This window comes from Xyrauchen texanus, chromosome 40 (assembly GCF_025860055.1).
Source record: "Xyrauchen texanus isolate HMW12.3.18 chromosome 40, RBS_HiC_50CHRs, whole genome shotgun sequence".
In the NCBI taxonomy this organism is placed as follows: Eukaryota; Metazoa; Chordata; class Actinopteri; order Cypriniformes; family Catostomidae; genus Xyrauchen; species Xyrauchen texanus.
Window position 1 is genome coordinate 34653757 of NC_068315.1, and position 27998 is coordinate 34681754.

At 40.2% G+C, this 27998-nt stretch overlaps 1 protein-coding gene across 2 annotated transcripts; it reads left to right on the plus strand.

Moving 5' to 3' along the window:
• The first annotated feature begins 213 nt into the window (after window positions 1–213).
• LOC127633114 (transforming growth factor beta-1-induced transcript 1 protein-like) lies at window positions 214–27992 on the plus strand. 2 transcript variants are annotated; one of them, XM_052111989.1, is made up of 12 exons: window positions 214–487; window positions 5412–5462; window positions 9076–9230; window positions 9348–9409; window positions 11216–11352; window positions 13476–13548; window positions 13756–13840; window positions 14212–14394; window positions 19949–20122; window positions 20488–20569; window positions 21644–21792; window positions 25742–27992. In XM_052111989.1, the coding sequence occupies exons 1-12, from the start codon at window positions 475–477 to the stop codon at window positions 26006–26008; spliced, it is 1431 nt and encodes a 476-aa protein (XP_051967949.1). In that variant the 5' UTR covers window positions 214–474; the 3' UTR covers window positions 26009–27992. The 2 variants fall into 2 exon arrangements, with proteins under 2 accessions (XP_051967949.1, XP_051967950.1); XM_052111990.1 differs by lacking the exon at window positions 5412–5462 and having other exon boundaries at window positions 218–487; window positions 25742–27991.
• The last annotated feature ends 6 nt before the right edge of the window (window positions 27993–27998 follow it).

The following is a 27998-nucleotide window of genomic DNA, read 5'->3' on the forward strand; positions in this document are numbered from 1 at the left end:
CGTCAAACAGACGTTGCGTCGCGTCATACACATAGAAAATGGACTTGCGCCATGAGTGTTGCGTTTTGGGGCGTCGTGTCAAATAAATATTTCACCCAAAATTAAAGTCCAATCATCATTTACTCCCCCTCATGTCACTCCAAACCCGTCTGATTTTTTAATTCTTGGATTGCTAGTTAAAGACGAAAGAATTGTCATTTTTTGGGTGAACAATCCACAGTTGAACTCGAAAAGTACGCCTGTGTGAACGCCCCTTCAATCGACCCGCCTCTTCGGGCCCGTTACATCCACGGGAATAAAGGGAAACTGGACAGTCTGAGGAAAACTCTCAGCCTGGAAGCGTATTTGGCACGAACGAGGATAATTTCCGCCTTCAGAAGTAGTTTGCGACCAAGAAGAAGAATTTACAAATCAATTTCAACAATATAACCTGTTTTGTACTTTCATCGCGAATACTATTTCGATTTTTTACAGATGGACGACTTGGGTATGTATTATCTAATTCTTTATGACGCGTTTCTAAAGATGTTTCTTTCATTACTTCATCAGGCGCAATTGAAAGAGGAATAAGGAATGGATGGAGAGCTGCGTCCCGGTTGAATTTCTTTAAAAAACTGTATTCATCACAAACAATATAGCCTAATTATAAAAAATGTACATGAAAAGCATCATGGTAATGGACAAAAACACGTTTGAAGGAAACGGAACCATTCTGTTCTGCACTCATAAAATTAAAGATTTCTGTCAGAACCATGAGGGGTTTTACAGTCTGATGTCATCATTAAGAACTTTTCATTTTATAGTTGTTCTTTAGAAAAGCATGTGTGCACTTGTGCTCTATGTGAATACACTGATCTGAAGAACCTTTCCTACAACATCAAGATTTGTCCTAATCTCCAAAGAACCACATATTCAGATCAAGAGTAATGGGAAAAATGGTTCTTGGTAAGAAGTGGGTTCTCAGCAGAAGCTAAGAACCATTGAAGCATCTTTATATGTTATACTTTCTAAAAAGGAAAGGTTTCTTAAAGGTTCAACGTAAACATTTTGAATAACCATTTAGAGACATACAGACAGTATCTACCCGAAGAAGCCTTTAATACAGAGAGGTTTGAGGTTCTCAACTATATCTGTTCTATATTTCGTGCTATTCAGAACCATAGTTCTTAAGATTGTAGGCTGCAGTCTATAAATACACACATCTGTCCAATCTGAATTCTGTAAACTGAATGCCCATGATGATTCATGATGTCTTCTAATATTACAAATAGCTTTACAGATTTAACACGATTGTCACTTATGTTTGTAAAGATTAATAAAGTAGTGAACATTGTCTTCAGAGTGGACGATCTACAGTATCCTTGTCTCAGAGTACATCTGCTCACATCTGGGAACGTTTGAGGGGTAAAAAGAGTGTAAAATGGCCTCCACGGTCATTTTATTAGGATAATTCTGTCGAAGAGGATTATACATTTTCTTTTTCATTTTTAGCCTATTCATTTCTTCTTTAGTAACGAACCAAATTGAACATTTTTATATAACTATGCATTAACAAAAAACAAACAAACATGGTTACCTTACACAGTAGCAAGACCATGTTTTTTGGGCTTGTACCATAGTACCATGTGTTCTGGACAATGCCATGGTAACAGTGATAGTATCAGATACCATGGTATTTATATGGTACTCTTTTTCAGAGTAGTTTCTGCCAAGTTAGCAAATAGTTAGGCCTATAACAGTTGGTGAAAAACTATTAAAAAGATTCTGCAAGCCCTCTTATACACTGTTTGAAGTAAATACCAGTCACATTCATTTATAATGATTTTAAAGTGCACTGTAAACTCTAATGTTGCAAGAAAATCAAGTTGTCTAAATTATACATTACTTGAAATGTCAAGTTTTGGGCTCAAAACTCAAATATCTAAGTTTATTGAACTTTGAAAAATCCATGGACTCAAATGATTGAATAAAAAATGGAGGCTATGGGGAAACCCACAGTGCTTTGCGCTCAATTATTTAATTGTTTCCTTGATCAAAGGGAAAATATGGGGGTATTTAAATAGTTGTTATTAAGAATTCATAGAGGTTTTAGCGCTTTCGTCATATTAGTTGTGCTGCAAATAGTTGTTTTGTGTAACGTGTTAGGGTGATCTGTGTCGCCTTTAGTCAATTTAGATGCTTTCTAAATTGTGAATATATATGTAGATACGCTTTTTATACATGAAAATGTACGGCCGTTATTTAAAATAAGACTGTTATTGTTGTCTTTTTATAAAAGTCATGCTCACCAGCTCACAAACTGTAGGGAAATGATAGATTTGATTTGTTCTTGTAATGCTTAATACCTCTACTAAAGTCTCTTTGTAGGTCTGTAGGCACAGAGTAAAAACGCACATGCACAGTTGTCATTATTGTAATTGATTAAATCATTTATTCAGGACCAGCTTGTGCTCAGTCTTTTATTGTCATGTGTGAAACAGAAGCAAGAGCTCCACAACATGAATTTTGCAATTACTTTGCAATACTTTAATCTTTAAAGTACAGTACTACAAATATTAAAACTAAATAATATATATAATACTCAAATGTATATATTAATATATTCTGTAATATATTAATACTGCACTGTAAATGTTGGGTCTGTGCGAGCCACCTACTGTCAGCTGTGTCCCCCCAATTTTAAAATGACTGCTACACCCCTGTCTTCCACCATAGTCCATGAATCAAAACTAACATATGAAATACTGTATAGTGAAATAAATGCAATGTAAAATAGGTGTCATAGTATCAACTATTGTGTGTATGATAACATATTTCAAGTTGTATTATTTTTCCAAATTCTTGGTAGTACACTGGAGTAGTATTATGATGTAAACACTCAGTACCAAAGTATTATCATCTGATCCCATCACTGCACCATGATATATGTTGTGTGATGATGCTACAGTTAAATGGCATTCATTTTAGTGATTTGAAAAATGCTCATCAATCATGAATTATTAAATCAACATTACAGATTGATTTATGGCTTAATTCAATTCCTCTTCTGCTCTCATGTTTGTCGTGTTTTTGGAGGTGATTTGTCAGCTGAATGTAGAGTGGGTTGCTTTATGGCAGAATTGTCAAGCCAAACAGACATACAGCTCTAAATATGGTTAGCATTCTCAGCGAAGACAACTTAATCTCCTTATATGAGCATGCATGTGTGTGTGTGTGTGTGTGTGTGTGAGAGAGAGAGAGAGAGAGAGTGTGTCTCTGAGAGTCTGTTTAGATTATACAGCATGAATCGCTTTTAAACTGGATGATAAAATAACTTCTAAAAATGGACTAAAACAAACTTCTTCCAGGATGATCTGCTAACAGGCATTGTTCTTTCAAACATGCTTTAATGACACACAAACACATTAACTATTTATTGAGTCATCTCTTTGAAATGTGTAGAAGTCATCACATCCTAAACTAAAGGAAGGAATTACAATTTGTCTGGATTGATTCGCACAGATATTCACACACATCAGCAGGGTTGGTGTGTCTGCCAACATCAGGCTCATGCAGTATTCTTTCAGAATTCTCAGTGCTTAGAAATAGTACTTTATTTGTTTGCATTCATTTGTTAAATCCAAAATCTACTTTATTAGATGATACACATACTGTGTCATCTGTCATCATTTACTCACCTTCATGTCATTCTGAACCAGTATGGCTTTCTTTAGATGAACACAAAAGGAGATATTTTGCAGAATTGTCATGCTGTTCTATGCAATATAATGAAAGTTAATGGTAACCATGGCTGTCAAACTCCAAATATGACAAAAAGCACATAGAAATATTCTAAAAGTGGTACATTGGTCTGTATGTGCTATATTCCAAGTCTTATGAAAGCACACAACAGACTAAATTGAAGTCATTTTTTTACAGAAAATGTTGACCCTCCACCAGTGTTAATTGTCACTCTAGTTTTAGTGGTTATTTTTGTATTTTTATGAAAATGTTCATTAAATGTAATTAATATTTCATCATGTCATATTCGTTCGTTATAGTACATTTTACTCTGACTAAAATAACTGTAGTTTATGATTATGTACAAAATGACAAAAGCATGTATCAAACTGTAACAGACCAGACTTTAACTCAGTGAGCACATACAATATCAAGTCTGGTGGTGAAGGTAGAACATACAGGCTTTTGAGCATGCTCAGTTTGATCACTGACCCTCAAACACACCCCAATTTGAAACTTTGTGCACCTCTGTGAAATGGAAGTTTAAATTCCAATGTTGTAAGTCTATAAAGACAGGCTCTACCACAGAAAATCAGGAAATATGTGGGATTTAGACTCATATCTTTAATGATGTTATCCATTTGTTAAAGTCATGGAAAGGTCTTGAAAATTCATGACTACTGACTACTGGAGAAGCATTGTGGCAGAAGACACTACCCACAATCCCCTGCTCTTGAATATATTTGTGTTTGGTCAAAGTGTGCCGACTTTTGACTTCAATTTTGCTCTTTATGTGTTTTTAATTGTTTTGCTGTAAAAAGTTTTTTCTTTGATGAAGTTTCTTTATTTATGAAGTTGATTCAACGTCTAAAAGTTTGAAGTACGTGGAACCTACACCACCATTTAATTTAGACCAAATGTTTAGTCTCTTGGTACGGCTGATACATGTTCTTATGTCAAAATATATATATATATATATATTATATAAACAAGTATATATATACTTGTTTTCAAAAATATAGAAAATTATGACTTATTGCTAGATTTGAAAAAATATTGCGGCAACAGTTGTTGAGCGGGGGTGTTGTGCTGTAGTAGAGACACCTCTGCTTAAATATCTGCGCTCTTACAGGCACCTTTAGATTTGTGAACAAAAGGGGCAGCCCTGCACCCCTGTAGCCCCCGTTCAAGTCGTGCGCACATGCACACATTCAAACTTAGTGCATCAAGACATGTTACTCTAGATTTAACGTTAAACACCATTGGTTTGTGTGTCTTGTCAGCAATTTACAATGCGTTTGAATGTTTGGTCACCATTCATTTTGTGATCCACAGAAGAAAATCATATGGGTTTAGACTGACATTAGAGTTAATGATGACAGAATTTGTATTTTTGGGTGGAATGTTCCTTTAAGATCTACAGTTTATGATGTATTGTGATAGCTCAGTTACATTGCTGCTTATAATTAGAAAAACAGAGAGATAATGAGTACACCAGCGGTGACAAGCTATCAACAGACCAACACTCTTCCTCCTAAGTGTCAATCGTTCTGTCCCTTTTGTGGTGTAGACATTGTTGGAGTTAAAACTAATATGGCATCTTTTGAGCTTTGCTCTGTATCTGTGTAATGTCCTAGCGGCTGACGCTGTCTATCTGTGTGTGTTCGGTGTCTCTGTCTTTCTCTATTCAGGAGGTCCTGATCCATCTAACTACCCTCTCAGTCCTCGTATTGTTATGTTTGGTACGTAATCTTCTGTCTGTGTGTTCTTGTTAATGTGCCTGTTGTGTGTTTTCTATAATTGACATTCAATCCACTGAATCCACTCTACCTTGTGTTAACCCTGAAATGCATGTGTGTTTCACCAAAAATGATTACATACCTAGGGTCTTCAAGCAACTCGGCACGTGTATCTATCACAAACGGATCTACAGTATGCCAGATAGGTCAAATGTTCAAAGCATTTCCAAGACAATAAGTAAATAATAGAATAAAATACATTCTGTCATATTTTGGTGTTTTATATTTTTAAATGTATCATAGAGATGATCGACAAATGATAGAACAGGATTACGTCCACGCTGAAATTTTATGATACGCTGTCAAACCCATATTGAGCTACACATAGCACATAAGCGACACAGAAGCTACACACTGGTACTTTCTCAGACATTTTCTAATTAGACCTTTAACTTAAAGAATTTCAGTAGTACCACCAAATGGCAATAGCCAAATATTGAATATTCCGGGTTCAATACAAGTTAAGATCAATCGACAGCATTTGTGTTATAATGTTGATCACCACAAAAATGTATTTTGACTTGTCCCTCCTTTTCTTTAAAAAAAGCAAAAATAGAGTTTACACTGAGGCATTTACAATGGAAGTCAATGGGGGTCACTTGTGGAGGGTTTAAAAACAGAAATGTGACGCTTATAATTTTATAAAAGCACTTGAATTTTTTTTTACTTAAAATTGTGCATTATTTGAGCTGTAAAGTTGTTAAAATTGTCATATTTACAGTCATTTTAGGGTTTGTTGACATTACATCATCATCATGGCAGTGAAGTTGTAAAATTGGAAAAACTTTACACAGATGCAGTTAGTAAGTGATTTTATCACAGTAAAATCATGTTAATATACATATCCTTTATGTCTTGTGTCTATACTTTTGAAACAGTGGGTATTTTAACATTTACATATTGACCCCCATTCACTTCCATTGTAAGTGCCTGTAACTTCCATTTTTGCTTTTTTTGTAAAATAAATAAATAATTGGTAATCATGATTATGCCACAAATGCTGTTGATTGAGCTTAACTTGTATTGAACTCGGAATATTCCTAGAATATTAAAGGGGCAATCAGTAATTTTTCAGTTGATTTCTTCTTGGACTTACACTGATACCTAGAGGCTTGGATGCATTCATCATTCACCTTTCATTATTTTATTTATTAAATTAGTGTCTCAAGATTGGCTTAAAAAGTTCATGTCATTTTAAACCATGCCATAAATGTACAACATACAGAGCATAGCACATTCTTTATTGCGACAATATAGTGTGTACTGAAGCAAGCAAGCATGATGCAACATTTTGCAAGCAGGCTATATGGCTAAGTTCGGAGTAGTATACCACTGTTCATACTATTTGTGCAGTATGTATACTGTGCACAGTAGTAGTATCCTGATGGTCTGCTACATTTGCCAAAATGTGCAGTATATAACAGAGCATTGTGGATTTGTCTGGTCTGTGAATAGTTCAGACATTTTTTCATGAAATTGTGTTGAAAAACAGATTTGTTTTTTTTTTTTTTTCTGAGATGAGAACTGGCAACAGCCAATGAATTAAACATGTAAATAAAGAAAATGATGAAATAATGTGACACCAATGTGACTTCTACTGTTTGAAAAGTTAGCTGTTTCATATGGCACACTTTTTTACATAAATAATAAGCAGAATACAGGATATACTGTGCAGCATGCAAGTATTCCTTTCTGAACGGAGCGAAAGTGTGCCTGCAAAAGTCATTCCTCATGACATCCTGTTGTAAATGTTGCTCTAATTATCTTTACACCGTCTGTCCTTCATATGCCTGTTCTTGCTTTCATTCTGCTTAATGTTTGAGTCTGATGCTACATCAAACTTCCTTTAAACAAGTATACATACTTTCTTGTCATAGATACTCTATGGTTCCATTAACATCAGTGTCATTACATGCCACATCGAAAATGAATTAGAGCATAGGATCATATTGTATCAGGTTTTTAAACTATTTTGTATTTTCAGCATTGGAGTCTATCGCATCCTATAGACCCATATGGTAAAAGTTGTAAAATTGCCAAAATAGCAAATGCATGTGTGTGGACGTGCCTACAGTAGCGGTGTTAACCACCATGCAAACCACGCAATTGTGTGGGGGCCCCGGACATCGGAGGGCCCCGGGAGGAAAGCTGCGCAAAACGCATTGTTCTGTGTTCACGCGCGGATACACTGTTTTCAGCTGTCTCGGAGCGGTTCACGTGCATTGTGAAGACAAAGTGCTGCAGGCGCACCCATTCGCGCAATGCCAAACATTTGATGCCGCTTAAAGTGAGGCGGTGACAGCGTTATTCACCAGATTTTGTAATGAGGAACATGATGAACAATTTACACGGCATCAGCAGTCCAAATAAAAGCTCCAGTGAAGTACGACAGAAATATATTACTATTGTATAAAACAAATTTATAATAATAATTCAGTATTATATTATAATAATAAACTGGGCTGGACAACAATAAATGATTGTTGGGTTATAAAAAATCATCAAAAAATAAATAAATAAATAGATTTAGGTAAATATTGCTTTTTTTTAATTACTGTATTGGTGCAAATAAATGATTTGTTATATTTGTCATATTTGTATTATAGTATAAATAAAATTTCACCCTTCATTGCATTCAATTATTGGAAACACTGTGGAAAACATGCACTCTTTATCCTAAAATATATTTTTAATTCAGTAAACATTTTGAATGTACAATATTTAATGAATTTAAAATTATGACTTAAAATAACTTCTGTAATTTCTGAGCAAATAACACTTTATCAACACACATTTCTTATCTAGCACCTTGTTAGCAACACCTTATTTTACTTCTAAATCCAAAACCGGCATTATAAAAACCCATAGGAAAACCCTTAAAGAACCCATGGCTCAGAAATGCTAATTCTCTTCTGTGTTTTTACACTATAACTGGAACTGCTGTAGAGCACAGACCTTTTGCCGTTTACTCAAAGATCTGCTTGCGTGAAACTAACTTACAACATTTGTGCAGTTATTGTCTTGGCATGGCAAAAATTGATGTGTTATTCTGTTTGAACAATTTCTTAAAATAAAACAAAATAATCATCCTTCTCTCTCACACCTCTTTTGTCTAAAAGCTAAATATTCACTCTGTTTTGTACATTTAAATAAGTAATGTTACTACCTAAAAGTAGTTCATAAACCATAAAAAAAAAACTTTCTTAAGAATAATCCCACCAAATTATGCTCAATTTATCTAAAAAGGGCTTAACATCTGTCATTCTGCTTCTTGAGTAATTTCTTCTTGTTTTAAGAATGTTTTGATATTTTTGCCAGAAAGCAAGATAAAGATACTCTTGAGATTCATACCTATGAAGCAGGTTCAGAATTGGGGCATGGGGTAAAAATGGCACTAAAAGTGACAAAAACTTAAGGGCATTTTTCTCAAAATTGAATACTTTCTGAAGGCACTGAAACAAAAGCACCACAGCAAAAAATACATGCTATAAAAATAAATAAATACAGTGCAGAGGAAAATAGATATTAAAATCTATAACTCACTTTGTGTTTGTAGATGCTCTTCTTGCTGATCTGGAGAATTCAGCATTCCCTCTGACCCGCTGTCCTGTCCTGCTGACCTCTGACCCTCCAGTGACCTCTGACCCCTCGTCCAGTGCTCAAGATCCTGCCCAGACCCAACCACCTCCTCCTGCATACACGCCACAACAAGTATGCCGTGAGACATACATAAATCGCAAACTCACATCTGTGATGTTTCACAGCTAAATCAATTAAATCATTTAACACTTTTAAAAACTGTGTGTTTTCTGTTCATCTCTTTTACAGACTGTTTCTGCCGTAATGAAGTCAAACGACTCTCAGAACTCAAACCCAGACAAACTTTACAGGTATTAGAGCTCTTGAGAACACAATGCCAATAGTAAAGCATTAACTCCAACTGTATAATATGTTCATCTCCACATGTAATATTCATACTAAATTTTCTGTAACTTAAAGGGATCAATCACCCAAAAATGAAAATACTTTCATTATACTAACCCTCATGTCATTCCTAACACATATGACCAGTGAATCTCACAAACACAGATTGCTAACGGCTGTTTTTAATTTCCAAATTGCAACCGCAGATATGAGGACAAATATGATCTTACTATAACGTCATACCATCATGAAAAATCTAGCAGGATGAAGCGGACCAAAAGCAGCGCATACTGGCTGTTTGTGAATAAACATAATTCACTATTTCAAAAATATGTCTTTGCATTCATTTTGAAATCAGTAAGTAACTTGTTCAATCCCAAACGGCTGTTTGCATATTGAATATACCAAATGTTAGTACTACTGAATGAGAAGCAATAATTTAAGCAGTTAAGATGCATATTGTTTAACGTTAGTTCCACTTCTGTCACTCACTCGACGTTGTGTCGAATGTAGTGACACAAGGGGTCTTTCTTGAGAGCCTTGCGTACCTCTGAACTTGAGAAAAGGCCAATGAGAAATTCGTAGACAGAATTTGCATGTCCCGCCCCCGGACATATGGGTATAAAGGGAAGCGGGCCTGCATCTGTCAGATTTTTTCTTCGGAGAGGAGCGGTTGTGCAGCAGTAAGCTGAGTCTCACTACTGTTCCACTTACCTCTATCAGAGCATTGTTGTTGGATCTACGGTGCGTTCCCAGCGGCTTTCTCCCTCTCATGCACGCTGTGCAGTCCATGCCCCTGGGCGCTTCGACAGCGTTTCTGTAAAAGAGTGTATACCTCTAAAAAAGAAGTATCTTTCCCCTCTAAAAGAGAGCATTTTCATTCACAAAAGAGCAATACACAGCAGGGGTTGAACGTCCTTTTCAGGACACGTCTTTTTAAAGATGTCTTTCCGCCTCTGTGTAGTTCCTGGATGCGGCTGTTTTCTTTCCGCTCCTGGCGGTCTTAAGTGCTGCCTCGAGTATCTGGGCTGCGATCACATGGAGGCAGCATTTATGAATGGTTTATGTTCTCATTGCGAAAACATAGCCATGGCAATGTTGCAATCGCGGCTTTCTCCCGTCTGAGGGAAAGCCACTTCAGCCACCCTCCGCGCTGTGCCTTTTTCCTTCGGGATTAAGGCCGGCGCGGCGGGTGATGAAGGCGATTTGGGGAGAGCAATGGGCTCGGTTTCGCCGGGTAAATCCCCACAAACCCCCACCCCCCAGCACACTCGTTTGCTTCCGTCCGTGTCCGATGCAAGACCGGCTCGCCTCGCGGCCAGTCCGTTGTCTCATTCGGACCCCGCGAGCTGGATGATGATTGTGCCACTGCACCGGAGAGCGTCACAGCGGCGTATGGCGTTAATGACTCATCTGGGCTGCCACCTTCGGGTCTGCTCGCCCAGTCTGAGGCTGACGCGCGGATGTCCGCTATGCTTTCCCGGGCCGCCTGGACAGGGTTGTGGCTGCATTGGCACATCAACTGCCTAGAGATGCTGCCAGTGTTCCTTGCCCCGCGGAGGTTTCTCCCGCTGATTCGGGCAAGCACGTCTTGATCCATTTAGACAGCACGCGACGGTAGCGTACATAAATCGCCAATGCTATTTTCCAAGTCTTCTGAAGTCATACGATAGCTTTGCGTGAAAATAGAAGAATTTTCATATTTGGGTGCACTAACCCTTTGTTAGATCACAAATGTGGTGTTAACCAATGGTTCTGGAACTTTTCCGCAGTACAGTATGTAAGCCGCACTCACCGTGCACCGCAGAGCCTCCTCCTGCCTTCACTTCCTCTTCAGTTCTGGGAGGTGGTCTGAGTGAACTTGATAATTTACTGCAGGAGCTCAATGCCACACAGTTCAACATCACAGGTTTGTGTGTGTGTGTGTGTGTGTGTGTGTGTGCTGACTTCATATTTGCTTAGAAGGTTGTGTAATGTGTGTGTGTATGCACAAAGACTGGTTATTGCCCCTGGCAGTTATTAGCTCTGTATATAATCCATCCTTGTTTAATAAATCTGTTCACTTTTTTCAGAATGAAATACGACCTACCATCCTTGTTTAATAAATCTATACTCTTTTGACACACTATAACGCTGTGCACTCTTTGCCATCTAGTGTATACATTTTCACAATATTTACACTACAAAATGGTGTTGAATACAGCAGAAGTATGTGATTTTGGGACACAGCTATTAAATAGTCACATGACCTATTAGTACATTTTCCAAAATGTGCAGTAAAATAGCACATTGCGTGAGAGACAGTATCTCACAATGTAATGTAATCAAAAAACTTGACCGTCCATTTGAAGTCCACAAATAAACTGATTTACTGACTTGATAAAATTTTACTTAAAATACTTTTACGTTTTTACATTTTTAAATATAGTTGGATTTAAATGCAACATGACAGCATTTCAGTCATGACAACTCTTGGAAAGATTGAGCATGTTAATGTGGGTATGACATGTTGATCGGACATTGGTCTTGGTGGACTTGATCTGCTATGCTGCAGAGCAAGTATGGAGACTTGCTACTGCTAGAACATACACAGACATGCTTAATTAAGCATATGGACATGTTGCTGCACAGTTAGACAAAACACAAGAAATGGTGCAACCAAGGGTGAAAATTTCATCAAAATTTTGGGGGGGACAATAATCATAACAATTCTCAAGAGCAATTTTTGAAGGGGACACCAAGGGTTTTTTTTGTTGTTGCACCGTTTGCATTTGTATTATTTTATTTCTTAAACAATTATTTTAAGAATATATCATTATATTATTTACAATACACATATTTTAATTATATTTTAGGGGGGGACCCCCCCGACCCCGCGATTTCCGCCTATGGGTGCAATGAGCATGCATGACATGCTGCTTCACAATTACACATAAATACAATCCTCATGTAACAGATCTAGACTGGTGGAGCTGGGGAGGAGGAGGGTTCATAGAAAACTTTCGCAGTATGCTGCAGTGAAACTGGCTTCCTGCAAACTGAGCAAATTTAGATGTAGGTTGATCAGCTACCCAATAGCATGTCAAAGGACAGCTTACACCATGGCTGCAAGCTAAACCAAAGGTAGCTATCTTGTTGCCTCACTGCCCTATCAGTCAATGACTCGACAGACAGCATTTGCATACAAAGGTACCTCCAGAAACTGGTTTCGGACAGGCTACTGAGGCAATGTAACGTCACATTATTGCTAGGATACCAGCAACTGATTATTGCCATCTGGTGTTCACTAAAGTTTACGTGTCTGCTTCATTATGGTTCGGTTGGACTGAATGGTCTAATAATCTAGAACAAAATCAAGAGATTTTTGGCGATAACCAAGTGTATATTTAATAAATACAATACTACTGTCTTGCTAGAAATTGAATCAAAGTTGGTAAAAGTGAATAGAAACGTACATTTATGCACAAAACAACCGTCTCTTCAGCCGCCAATTTTTTTCTTCAGCTCAACCGTCATGGATCCGCACGCACAGGATTGTGGGATTTCATAGGCAGCAAAGGATACATCTATGCTGCCTTCAAAAATCGATCAGATGAAGGTATCTCAGTAGACAGGATGTGACATGAAGACTGGATTCAGACGTGCCTCGGTCCCTTCCTACTTCTTTATACAGAGGCAGCATTTTCCAGGTTTCGGACGCAGCCTATTGTGAGCCGACTGGCTTGACAAATCGCATGTGAGCGAGCTGATTGACCAACAAATAACAAGTTAAAAGAACCCATCAGCTTGTATCATTTTGAGTTTCATACCTGAACCTAGTAATTTATTATGAAGATGATAACTGGACAAAACTTACTTAATTAAACATGCAATGTAGTGAGGTCATGTGACAACAATGTAGAATACACCTATTTTAAACATTCATGATTGCATAATGCATAATATTTATTTTTTTATTCTAAAATTGCTGAACAGTATTCAGTGTAAATGGCACAGTGTGCAGTATTAAGGTCCTCTCTTTGTCTTCATTAGATGAGATTTTGGCCCAGTTCCCCACCACCAAAAAAGATGAAAAATCTTCAAAGTCTGGGCCATCCCCTCCTGGGTTAGTATATTTTTGTGTATATTTATCTTTATAGCTGTTTAAATATCTCTTTAGATAAATATTGGACCGCAGTACCTCTAATTACAAACATACGTCTTAGTTTAAATATATTTCAGCTATATGGGGAAAGCTCAAATGTATATGTGTTTTGCTGTGTATTTAATCATTAAGTGTTTATGTGTGTGAAATGTATCTCTGTGCTTCTAGTTCAGTGAAACCTTCAGCTACATCTGCTAATCTAGAGCTGGACAAATTAATGGCATCTCTGTCAGACTTCAGAGTCCAAAGCACAGTACGTTTGATACTCATGTTGGCACAGTTAAAGCATGTACTAAATAATGTGCACAAAGAGTAACAGTTTCCAAACAGGTTTCCCAAACACTCCCCCCATCTGCCACTGGTCAGATAAACAGGTAGTCCCGCCCCAAACTCATCCCATTAGTTGTGTCAGAAGCTGACATGTCGGACAGATAAAAGAACAATGTTTTGATAGCGCCACTGTGTTTTCACTCTTCACGGCTTACTTGTAGTTGACTGCATTTTAACATCCAAAATATTACACACTTCACCATAATGCATTAAATATACTTGTTATTCAGTATTAATATTATATATTTTTTGAGTCTGGCTGTAGTTTTTGATTGACACCATTTTTTGTACCAGCCAGCAGCACTTGTCAGCTCTGTGAGCACTTCACCGCAGCAGGCTGGAGCTCTGCCCCCTGCCGCCTCTGGAGGCTCATTGGACAGCATGTTGGGTCTCCTCCAATCAGATCTGAGCAGGCAAGGAGTGCCCACCTCCTCTAAGGGGAACTGTTCTGCCTGTCAGAAACCAGTTGTAGGACAGGTGAAATGTTTTAAAAAGTTGAACTTGAGGTAGTGATTACTATCAAAAAAACATATTTTAATGTTATACGTGTTCTTGATTTGAAGTTATACAGAGCGCAACAGTAGATTTTCAGAAGTAAAAATCTCTTTATGATTCATGGAAAGAGTAGTTCATTAAACTCATTACTCACAATAGTCTGGTTCCGGAAGTAAAAAAATACATTTTTAACCAAAGGCAAATTCATTTTTAACGATTACGTATAAACCTTTTTAAGACAGACCTACAATGAGCACTGAGGTTGGTAATCAATGGTACATGCTTCTGTTGGAATCATCAATGTAATTTTTTGAGAAATAGTGTTTAATATCGGAATTCCTGGTGAAGAACTACACTATCCATGATCCTGAAGAGAAACATCCACCAATCAGAAAACTCACATGATGCACTGTGAACAACGCAATCGTTTCAGAATAAATTTGCATGTATTTGTCAAAACAAAACAAAAAACGTCATTGTTACTGATATAACCTCCGTTCCCTGATGGAGAGAACGGGATGTTGTGTCGATGAGTTGACGCTAGGGGTCACCCTTGGGAGCCCAGATATCTTTGATCTTTGAGAAAAGGCCAATTGAATTGGCATGTGGGATTTGCGTATGGGTATAAAAGGAGTGCCATTTGCAAACACAGACTCAGGTTTCACACTGAGGAGCCGAGCCAAAGACCCGGCCATTTCAGTGGTTGGTTCAGTGTTGTGGCAAGAGGGAGACAATGTCTCGTTCCCTCCACCAGGGAATGGAGGTTACATCAGTAACCATGACATTCCTATCTGTCACACACTCAACATTTAGCTAGCTGGTAGCTGGTGTGTGGTGGGCGTTCTGGCGCACTATGGTTGCCGTCGCATCATCCAGGTGGATGCTGCACACTGGTGGTGGTTGAGGAGATTCCCCCTATACTATGTAAAGCGCTTTGAGTGCCTAGAAAAGCGCTATATAAATGCAAGGAATTATTATTATTATTATTATCATTTTGTCGATGATTTGACACTAGGGGTCCCAATGGAAAACGCCACAAGAGCTGAACCGGGTTATGCAGACTGGCGGTGTGAGACCGGCAGAACTCTGTGTGCCTCATAGCCAGCGCTGCAAGCTGTCACGTAACTACCCCCAACACACTGGTAGGCATCAAGCGGTCCCCTACACCTTGGGGAGCGGCTAACTTCTCAGAAGTTTAAGGACTGGCTTACCCAGCCGTAGCCTTCTCTCTATTGTTCTCCCCCAAAAAGGAACAAATCGTTCAGCTGGGGGCCATATAAGGTCCACGTTGGGGGGGTGTCCCTCCTAAGAGGAGGACACCTTGGAGACCACACCCGGCCCGAGGGGGGGGGACTTCTAAGTGGAATACAACACATGGTTTTACCGGGACGGAGTGGACGCACATCGTGAGGAGCAGCACCAGGGTAGGTCCTACCCAAGGAGGGGAGGAGTTTCTTCAAACACGGTGGCCAAGAACAGAGGGCCCTCTGCCAAAGGAAGACGTGGTTTACCAGCAGGGAAACCATTTTGCGGAATATTCATCACATGGGGTTACCTAATTAGACAACCAGCACATGTGGAGCACTTACCTCAGTATGGGGGCCTAAGTGACACACGTACTCGGGCAGCAGCGTGCCTCTCCAAAGACTCGTCAGCCGCTGGGCTAAGGAGGAAGAACGTCCAGGGTTCACACTTTTTTGCTAATGCAATTGGGAAAAGAGGGCACGTCTTCACCTCAAGGGAAGCGGTACACCTGGCCAGCTGACCTGAACTTACCTGTTTGTATCACCTGATACACGGTATGATACTGGCTCAACCCTGAGGTTATAGAACCTCATAAAGTTTTTAGGTGTTGCCCAGCCCGCAGCTCTACAGATGTCTGCTAGAGAGGCGCTCTGGGATAACGCCCAAGAAGCCGCTACACCCCTGGTAGAGCTGGGGGGTGGCACATGCTGGGCATGGTATTCCATAGTAATGGCATCCATAACCCAGTGAGCAATCCTCTGTTTGGAGACAGCTCTTCCATTCCGCTGTCCACCCAAGCAGACAAGAGCTGCTTGGAGCTTCTAAAGCTCTGCGTGCGATCCAAGTAGGCTCAAAGAGCACGCACCAGGCACAGCAACGCCAAGGCTGGGTCTGCCTCCTGATCCCTGAAAGGGGTTGTGGAAACCTTGGGCACGTAGACCAGTCGGGGTCTCAGGATGACATGGAGTAAGCTGGACTGAAATCCAGGCACGGTTCGCTGACAGAGAATGCCTGCAGGTCCCCTACCCTCTTGATGAAGGTGAGCGCCGTCAGGAGGGCGGTCTTTAAGGAGAGCGCCTTTAACTCAGCTGACTCAAGGGGCTCGAAAGGAGATCTCCGAAAGCACAGAGTGACCACGGAGAGGTCCCAAGAGGGAATGAGGCGCAACTTGGGGGTGGGGGGGTTAAAACCCCCTCTTGCCTCTCAGGAACCCGAGGATCAAGTCATGCTTCCCCAAATACTTACCTTCTACTGCATTGTGATGTGCCAATGTAGCGGCTACACACATTCAAGGTGGAGGGGGACAGCCGTCCCTCCAACCTCTCCTGCAGAAAGGAAAGCACTGATCCGTCTACGCATCTCTGGGGGTCTTCGCATCGGGAAGAACACCATTTAACGAACAGACGCCACTTCAGGTCAACTTAAGTCTTCCACATCCCATCCAAGGGCCAGACATGGAGATTCCAGAGGTCTGGTCGCAGGTGCCAGATGGTGCCCCGTCCCTGAGAAAGAAGGCCCTTCCTCAGGAGAATTTTCCTGGGCGGGGCTATCGCGAGGAGCATGAGGTCCGAGAACGAAGTCCGGGGGGTCCATTTAGGGGCCGCTAGAAGAATCTGCTCCTTGTCCTCCCTGACATTGCACAACATCTGTACATGTAGGCTCATTGGGGGAATGGGCCAGCTGTGCACCAGGGCATCTGTGCCAAGGGGAGCCTCGATCAGAGAGTACCAGAGCGGACAATGGGAGGATTCTGGGTGAGCGAACAGGTCTACCTGTGCTTGGCCAAATCGACTCCAGATTAGCTGGGCCCCCTGAGGGTGGAGTCTCCACTCTCCCCTGAGCATTACCTGCCACAACAGCGCATCCGCTGTGCTGTTGAGGTGGCCCGGGATGTGATTGGCTCTCAGCAACTTGAGCCGCAGCTGACTCCAGAAGAGGAGACAACAGGCGAGTTGTGACAATCGATGAGTTTTGTCCATCTGGATCAACAGCAATAGCCTCCTCGGGGCAAGTAGTACCGCCAACAACTCGAGGCAGTTGATGTGCCAACTCAGTCGCGGGCCTGTCTAAGGGCGGTGCCCTAGCCACACTGGAAGGCATCTGTCATAACCACAACGTGCCTGAAGACCTGGCCTAGGGGAACTCCTCCTGTAGGGACGCTAGGTCTGGCCAGGGGCTGAACAGACAGCAACAAGCCTGCGTGATGAGTAGTGAAGCAGATGCCGCTGGACCTAGCAAACTGAATCGTGTAGTCGAGTTGGACAGCACTGATCTGCCATCACGGGGGGTTAAGGAGCATGAGCCACGCCCCCAAGCCCCACACGAGGGGGAATAATCGTGTCGGACATTCACACGGGCGGGGCCTCGTGACGTGGTGGAGCCTGAGGTGCCACTTGTGGCTGTGCTGAGTCTAGAGTCTAGAGTCAAAGCACTTACCTGGCTCCTTGTGACCACTCCCGGAACAGCCTGGAATGGTGGAGGAAGATTTTCGTCCTCGTAGCCCATGGAGACGATCACATCAGGGGCGGATTTCACTACAGCTGGGCACGCAGGGGCACGAGGCACAATACCTGCGAGAGAGAGAGAAACGGTGCCCAGTGGTCATAATAACGACGACTGGGGACACTGACTGTGAGGCTCAGGAAATTAGAAAACCGCTCATTCTTAGAATGTGTGTACTGCGGCCCTTGGGGCATGCTGTGAAAAAGGAAAATAAAGAACTTCCACCCGGCCCTCCACGAGGGAAGGAGTGGTGCTCTTACCAGCTCTTGTACAGCGGATCTCCTACTTCCTGGTCTGCCCGTCTCGGGGAGCGCTTTGAAGTCTTCTTGGGTTCTTGGTGATTGCTCGTGAGACGGGTGGCGTCTGCTTTCTGCAGGTGGCACGATTCCAGGGCCAGCCTACTGGGGCGGTGTTGCTGCCGCAGGGGGACGCCCTTGGCGACAAACAGACGGGGGTGCGAGACATTGCGTTGCGCCAGGGTAGGATGTGTTGTATGGTCCACTGAGGATCGCTGGGATTTCTGATAAATCCTCTATGGTGTTGCCGAATAGGCCAACTTGGTTCATCAGGCCGCAAGGGTTCATGGGGGAGCGGGGGATTCCACTCCATACCAATGCTCGCAGCCACCCGGGCTGCGCATGGCGACAGACTGAACCAACCCTCTCTGCGATGCTGTAATCGAAAACTCATCCGCTTCACGAGCTGCGAACATGACCGCAAACTCACTCTGAGATGAGCCGGCGGTACACATGCTGGGGAATGAGAGGTCTGTGGGGGATTTTCCCGGTGGAGAAGCTCCAATGGAAGTCCCCAAATTGCCCCCAGTGCTAACCGACCCCACCTCATACCCGCGGGGAGGAGGACCGAGTCAGGGAGCCGCTGGAGTGGCTTTCCCTTTTACGAGAGAAAGCCGCGACCACAACGTTGCCAAAATCATGCCCTCGCAGTGATAGCATGACACGTCCACAAGCGCTGTCGCCGTGGGGAGTGCCCAATACGAGAGGCAACGATAGTGGTCGTGGGAAAAATTGCAACAAGGGTTGAGGTAAAGATTGCAACCAGGAAAACACACACACATATATATACGTATATAAGAAGCTCTGCTCAGCTGTCGAAGTGCCCAGAGGTGTTTACTCAGCACTACCGTTGTGTGTGAGGGGAGAATTCAGCTCTGTGAATAGGTCCGCTCGGCTCCGAAGAAGAAAATCTGAGTGTGTGTTTGCAAACGGCATTTTATACCCATATATCCGGGGAAGTGGCATGCAAATCCTACACACCAATTCTCATTGGCCTATTCTCAAAGATTAGAGATGTCTGGGCTCCCAAGGGTGACCCCTAGTGTCAACTCATCAACACAACATCAAGTGAATGACAGATAGGGAATGGAATATTTTGCAATAAAATTAAAAGATATTGTTTCTATACTTATAATCAACTTTAAATCATGGTTTATATTTTCCCATCGGTTTTAGTTCAACTTCATATTTCGCAATGCTTCATGGGATTGTTGTTCTTTCCTTAATGAATCGTTTTGTCTTATTTTTAAACACCTTTTTTGCTTCAAATCAAAGTTTGTAATGTTGTGATTCACCTTGGATTTGGTTGGTTTTGTTCATGGCTTACAACTCTTTTATGAAGGATTTTATGAAATCATTATGGAAGAAATGAATGGGAAAATACTTCCTGTCTCAAGACATTCTCTTGCACTGTATTGAAAGTATTTTCAGAATGAATCCTGATTTCAGTAAATATACAAATGTCTTAGTTATCTGATTCTCATTTCTCTCAGGTTGTGACGGCTCTTGGGCAAGTTTGGCATCCAGAGCATTTTGTTTGCTCCGAGTGTGAGTCTGTGCTCGGCAATCAGAATTTCTTTGAGAAAGACGGCCGACCGTACTGTGAATCAGATTATTTCACCCTGTACTCACCTCACTGTGCGCAGTGCATCAAGCCCATTCTCAACGTAAGTCTACATTTATGTCTTATTTGATGACTGTGATGAGAGGGGCCCACAGTGCTCAGTGACACGTATTGCTTAATGATGAGTTCAAACATCTGTATAAAAATGCAATCCAAAATAAAAGATATGCCCGCTCTGTTCGTTTTAGATTTCTTGGTTTATATCAAATTCATATACATTGCTCATAACTCCTAAGCTGTTTATGGCAGCAATTTAACATCTTGTTCCTTATAAATTTAAAGAGAAAGAATGTTTATTTGCCATATCTTGCCCAATACGATTCATTTTCTTTCTTGTTTGTAACCCAAAACCATCGTGGCTTTATTATTTGCTGTTAGAATTCCTGTCTGTGTTGTATTCCTGTGCAGAAAATGGTGACTGCACTGGACAAGAACTGGCATCCAGAATGCTTCGGCTGTGTGAAATGTAGCCAGACGTTTGGAGATGAAGGTATGAGAGGGGATGATGTCAGAGTCATATTCTTTTGATTAGTTTCTATTACGTCAAAAATCGTGAGCATGACACCAAATCATTTCATTAATTTTATAGCATTAATACTTTAAGTGAAGAACACTGAATATAGGATGAATATGAATTTAGCCTTTCAGCATGTCAGAACATTGAGGGCCCATGTGTACCAACTGAGAAATCAACTGAGAAATCTCTAAATCAATCAAATGAATAGTTCACCCAACAATTAAATTCTTATGTCATTCCAAACCTGAAGGATTTTTTTCTGTAAAACACAAAAGGAGATACTATGCAGAATATCCAAGCTGCCCTTTTCTAAACAATGAAAGTACATTGACCCGAGGCTGTCGGGCATCCAAAATGAGAGAAAAAGCACCATCATAATGTCAGAAAAGTAGTTAATGCAACTCAAGTGCTGTATTTCAAGTCTTCTGAAGATATTTGATTGTTTTTTTTGTCATACCATCATTGATTTTCCACAGAGCCAACTATTTTCAATGTTCTCATAATTTCTATGTTGTCGTTTGCCAATTTGAATATTATGATGTTCTGATTTATTAATCACAATTAATCACATCTCAATATTTTCTGAGAACATTTTGCTGCAAAATAAAGATGATTAAATATAATAAAAATTATGTTAATAATATATTAAAATGATAAATATATTTAATAAACATAATAAATCAGATAATTCCAATTCATTTACTGGAGAATACAAAATAATGGCTTTAGAATCCAATATATTTAACTCTCCTATGGTATTGAAAAATGGCACCTCCGTTTGGTATTCGCTGCCATTTTTGACTGGATGGGTCATTTATTTTTATTTTTTTGTGGTGATGATGATGATGATGATGCCATTTCTTCTTCCCTGATGTAAGAACAATACAATTCAGCATTTCTCTCTCATTATTAATTTCTCAATTGATTAGTGGCACAAATGGACCCCAATCAATAGCAAGTTTACAATGATAATTCTGTATCAACGATAGCACACTTAAATCAATTTCTTCTGTCAGGACCCTTAAACAACATTCTTCTTCTTGTCAGGTTTTCATGATCGTGAGGGGCAGCAGTACTGCCAGCAGTGTTTTCTGTCTCACTTTGCCTCTCGTTGTCAGGGCTGCTCTCAGCCCATCATGGAGAACTACATCTCAGCTCTGAGTGCTCTATGGCATCCACAATGCTTTGTGTGCAGGGTGAGTGAGAGTGTATTCTGAGGTACAGTCTGTGTGATCATGTGGAATTTCCCATTTACAACTCGGAAAAGTGCAACAGATCGACACTTGAAGCAGGACTTCAGCTTGAAAACATTTGTCTAAATCGAAAGCTTTTCCTTGTTTTCTGAGAAGCAGGTGATGTCACACAAGCATGCTGGCATGGAAAGAGGAAAATTGTTTATGATAAACATTCACTGTTAAAGGGTAACTAAACCCCTGCTCAGAGTCTGACTCCACCCACTAGCAATATTTGAAAAATGCTCGAAAATGGGCAGACCCCAGCGGGGATAGAGGGGACGAACCGAGGGCGGGGATGAGCGGGGGGTGGCGTGCACCTGAGACCCGTAGTGACAGATTAATTGACAGCTGCTGTCAGACTCTAAAATGGAGTGACTGGAGTGACGCAAGTAGCTTTGCCACGGAGCGGTCTTTTGAAGTCGAGGACCTTTCTCCCCCACCTTCACCTTAAGTGGAGGAGGGTGAATTGTCAGTGGACACAGGGCCGGAGCCATATCAATTCGAGCCGCTGGCTCAAACTGCGGTTTTAACTCCCTGTTGAGCATCCGAGTGCGCATTCACCTTCACTCGCGTGCAGGAAAAACAAACGAAACGCTGTTCAGTGATGTTTATTCTTTTAGCAGGATTTTTATTTAGCAAGCTTCACTTGAACATAACATCAGTTAGCTGTTCTCTCAACTTAGAAGAATGTGACGTAAGGCGTAACGTCATCATGTACAAAACCATATACCTCCAAATAAAACTATACAGGTAGTCAATACCGTAATACAATGTATAAGGGTGCAATACGTTTAACACTCCCGCATCGCGAACGCGCGTTTGTCGGCCCCAGAGGATTAACTTTAGCCTAACCATAAATTGTGATTCAAATATATATGATCACTCAACTCAAGACGCCGCTGAGGTGGTGGAGTCCATGCAGGAGGAGCAGCGTTTTGCACTGCGTCGCTTTTCAGCGCGAGCTGTTTGGAGAAGCCCATTTCCACGTCCATTGCATTGGAGAAGCAATCCCGCGTAAAATGCAGTTTGCGCACTCCTAGAACTCGCGGCCTTCCAGAACAAGGACGTGCAACCCCTGGCGCCTAATTTCCAAGTCTATATGGAAAGCAATACAGTCCAGCAGTGCTGTTGCAACCAGCAACATTACACCTACGTACCATCCTGACCACTGTACTAAATACAGATAATCTACGCTAACTTGAAGCTATCCTAACTGACGCAATACTATGCTACTAACAAATATGCTAATTAACTACCTAGGCTACACGAAATAGTCTAAATAACTATATAAATGCTATGCTAAATAGATGCTAAAATACTCTATCCTGATCGTTTTCAATACTCGCAATTCCAACTCCTGACTCGCTACAGTGGTTTTGACGAAACCAGATGGTTTTTATACTGCCATGGGCGTGGTAGCTCGTACCGACAGGCGTGGTGAGCTGGAACCTGCTTACGTCAGCTGTCACCGCTTACGTCACGAAGTACCGCAAACAGCCAATAGGAAAATTCAACTGCAGTAGCCACCGTTCAACCTGAAGAGGGCAGCACTCAGATGTTTTTACACCATATATTGTAGAATTAAAACACTTTATACACAAATGTCAAAAAAATTACTTGAATCAATGACCAGTACTAATAAAGCCCCATTCTTACAGATCATTAACTAAAAAAAGTTGGTTTAGGGTTTAGTTACCCTTTAAGCAAATCAAATGTATGAATAGATAAGTTTCTATCCAAGTTGGAAATTGAATTTAAGCGAATCAGAATATTGCAAAAACAATTTGAACAAAGCAGCATTTCCATTCCATGTATTAAAGAGAAAATTCTACACTTCAGGGGAAACTGTGGCATATAGAAAAGAAAATGAAAATGGCTGAAGCCACTGAGCTCTTTTATGAAATAATGAATTACTTAGGGTTTAGAGCACACAGATAAAATGCTCTGGTGAACTTCATGACTCCTGGCATTCAGCAGCAGATGTCTCATGTCTGGGAGTAAAAATTTGTTTTCATCGTAGTAGATGTGTTCTTACTAGACTTGGGATTGATTTTCGGCATGTTTTCAGATGTAAATAGGGCTGCTCATAGTCTTTGTCTCTTCAGACATATTTCTCAACACAACTTTGGTTACGTGTGAGCAGCAGGGTAAATTATAGGGGGTCGCACACCAGACGTGTCCTGCAGACGACATGGTAAATTTTTAAATTAGAAAGAATAATGTTCTACGAAGGTACGCACACTGCCGCCGCTCACTAAAATTTGACCCAAATCCTTATACATAGAATATTTTATTTTATTCTATTATTTTTTTTTATTATTATTATTATCTCTGTCTTATTGCTGTTGTATTGTTGTGCACTGGACGCACCTGCCACCAAGACAAATTCCTTGTATGGGTAAGCATACCCATCAATAAAGTTCTGATTCTGAATATTTACTCTAGCCATCACTGGATGATTTGTTGTGTACATGTATCTTTCATATAGACTACACAATGTATATTCAGTTACAAGTATGCCTTTTAGACAGCTTGAATTAAACCTATTCAAGGCTACATAGAGAGAAATTGCATAATAAACATCCCCATTTCTAATCGTTTGTGCAGTCACACCAGTATCATTTAACCTGCAAACTCATCAAAGTAGTCAGAAATCTCTGTAACTTTTGTGTGTATGGTGACTAGATTCTCAACTTTGGACTGGCACCTGCACTGCATGGATGCATCCTTCAGTAATGAGTACAGTAAATGTTATATCACCCCCTTGTGGTCTCCCAAAGATATTACATCAGACTAAATTAAACAGAAGGCCAACTGACAGTGAATTGGAAAGCACACAAATTAGGCTTCTAATATAAATGTCAGCTATTGTGAATATATCGATGCCTCATAAACATAGAGAAAATTTCTGATTAATTATCGATGTATCGATATTCTTTGACATTTTTTTGTCCTCATTTTCGACACTTTATTTGCATCTCAGTTTTTTGTTAATCATTTTTCATATGATATCCCCAAATTAGCATAAACCAATGTGGATAGAAACCCAGCTAGAGAGTTAAAGTTCCTACATTACATGATAATAAAATCTGTTTAGCCAACATTTGCAGAGAAACATCTTTTAACAATCGTACACCTGCAGAAACAAATGCTAGCATTACGTATTGTTTATCCTCTGCAGTTTGGTTTCTGTTAGACTTCTTTGTGAATCATCAAACACTTGCTACAGTAGCATCTGCAATTTACTTTTTCATACGTCATCTTCCGAGCATTGAGCAATGAAAAGGCTTCATGCTCAGAATTCAGAGAGATGAGTGGGAGTATCCCACATGCAAATTTGAATTGATTTGTTGTAGTGCAACAACAAAAAATATCTAGTTCACTCAGACTCTGATGGACCTTATTCACAGATACAGTAATTCTATCCCTCACAGTCTCATTCATGTCAAAAATTTTACATGGAGCTACTGTGAATAAGGTCTACACTGTACAGTCCGACTTAAAAGTTTGCTTTGCCTAGAGGGGCCGCTTGATGTGCTCCAAGTTCTCCACTGAGCTGCAAATCTTTGTCTTTGCCAATTTTGTTTTATTGGAGACAAATCTGCTTATAAAATATCTATAAAATAGATGGGATTGACTGTGATTGGTTTATCTTGACAAGCGCTGAAAACTATGGCCGGTTCAGGGAATGGGCGAACTAGGTAGGAGGCACCAATGAGGAAGACTGCACCCCCCCACCAAGTAGAAGTTGTGTTTCTTAAGTGTTTTTGAGAAAGCTTTTTAACAACTTGTTTGACAAACAGGAACAAACAAATATGTCAGATAAACCATTTCTGAATTTAAAAGAAAGATTTATGACTCTATATTAGCAACTTAACCCAACTTCTATTGTTCGTTTTTCTCATTGCAGGAATGTTATAGTCCATTTGTGAATGGCAGTTTCTTCGAGTATGAGGGGCAGCCCTTGTGTGAAGCCCACTACCACCAGTCCAGAGGCAGCGTATGCCAGGCGTGCCAGCAGCCCATCCTGGGGCGCTGTGTCACTGCCATGGGTGGCAAGTTTCACCCACACCATCTGGTGTGCCACTTTTGCCTGAAACCCCTCAGCAAGGGATGCTTCAAAGAGCAGGAGAACAAGCCATACTGCCACCCCTGCTTCATCAAACTCTTCGGATGAGAACACTGACATGAGATGATGAGGAGGAGGATGCGGATTGCTCAATGGCTTTATTAAAATGTTTGTATGAGGATGCAAGTGCAGAGAGATCAGAAGTTATGTTGCCAAATGTTATTTCATTGCCAACAAATATATAGACAGAGAAGGGAACATTAAAATATCCTCAAGGAATTCGTTTGGAATCATCATTTGCAACCAATCCTGAAGGATCATAATGGGAAATTTATTTTAGGATTCCAACACTACACAAAACAAAGCTAGATCTTTTAAAGCAGTGGGTCTCAACTGGTTTTGCTTCAGGACCCTGATTTTACATTGGACATCAAGTGGCGACCAAACACAGAACCAAATTGGTCATTATACAAAAGTAAACAAACATGTCTATAAAATAAAAAATTGCAAATGATTTATATTATAACATAAAATGCATAGACGTAATTTACCATATTAAATGGTTTCAAAATGTCTCTTCAATTTTAATGCTCTCCACAGCCAATAATTCACAGCACAAAACACACTGCAAAAACCATGTTCATCCTTGTTACAAATTAACCCGTATTTAATGCAGTCTTGGTCTCGTTTTCTTTTACTGTACGTGGCTTGTTCATGTTTTGAGGATGAGGGGATATTACACAACATGTCCTTGGTGGCCAATTTGTTTTTCCTACGCCCAAGTGACAGATTTGAAAATTATACTGATATAACAGGTTGATTGGACGCACTGCATTTACAGCCTGAGCTCCTGAAAATGACATGACTGTGCCATGATTTTAGATGGCATCACGTGGTTCATTACACATATTGTGACAGTTTCGAGGTGAACTATCCTCCGTGTGGTGCATTTCATGGTGCTTCTATGACACTTTCGGCTCTCTTATCAGTTGAGCTAAAATGTTTATGTAATGCAAAAATTAAAATGTATTGCCTTTGAAGTCATGCGCTATAGTAGATGCCATAAGTGTTTAGATGTCATAAGATAGCATTGTGCGAGGAACGTTTAGGTTACGAACTGATAATCTTCCATTTTACTCGTGATTTGTGTAAAGGTGAAGAAAAATCATTGTTGATGCAGCACCTGTACTGTTTATTTTTTATTTTGCCAAAAATGTTGGTATAGTAACATGATACCCAAGCTGAGCCTTTGATGTCAAGAGCAAAAGACAGGGGAAACGTGTTCTCGTGCCTCAAAAATGTTGACAAACCCTAATATTTTGCTATCCTATGTATGCACGATTATGTGGTAAGTGACATTTTATAGTTGCATTTAGCATTGTTTTTACCACCTGTGGCTCATGACAGAACAGACTTGTGTCCCTTTTTGGGTCACAATGCACCAGTTGAGGACCACAGTCCTAAAAATCACTTAAGGAATTTTTCTTATAGGATTTCACCAAATCACAACACCAAAACTAGATCATTTAGAAAACATGGTGCCCAGTTATACTTGGAATTACCAGTAGGATAAAAATGCTCCAATTGGACATCGCAAGCAATTTAAAGAGAGTATTTCAGAATGTAAAAATGTCCGGCAGCAGGACATTATTCCAATACACTGCAATATTTCTGATGAAGATTACACAATTTCCAGTAGGACTTTAGGAATCAAATACATATCAAAACATCCTGTATTCTTTTCAATTTATCCAGTGTGATTTGATTTGATTGTTAAAGGAATGTCATTTGATTCCATTAGGATTGATTCCAAATTATAAACAGAAATTCCAATAGTTCCAATAGTGCAGGGGTTTTCAAACATTATGGTGTCAAGGACCCCCAAAAGACCCCTTTCCTGAAATCAAAAGCCAGCTTTAATTTTCATTTCTAAAGTCCCATTTATACTTTGTGAGAAGATAGTAAACGTGATATTATAAACACATGTTTTTTTCAAAATGATTTGCCATTTATATTGTTATTGTACTAAAGAAAAAATAAATGAGTCAAATATATTCTTATTAAAATATCTGGAACAGTTGAACTTTGTATTAAGTTG

What these genes read in the sequence shown, in the direction of transcription:
- LOC127633114 (XM_052111989.1), top strand. An exon ending in TCCTCGTATTGTTATGTTTG is followed by an intron (nt 5,463 to 9,075) that starts GTACGTAATCTT and finishes TTGTGTTTGTAG; the next exon opens with ATGCTCTTCTTGCTGATCTG. An exon ending in CCAGACGTTTGGAGATGAAG is followed by an intron (nt 20,570 to 21,643) that starts GTATGAGAGGGG and finishes TCTTCTTGTCAG; the next exon opens with GTTTTCATGATCGTGAGGGG.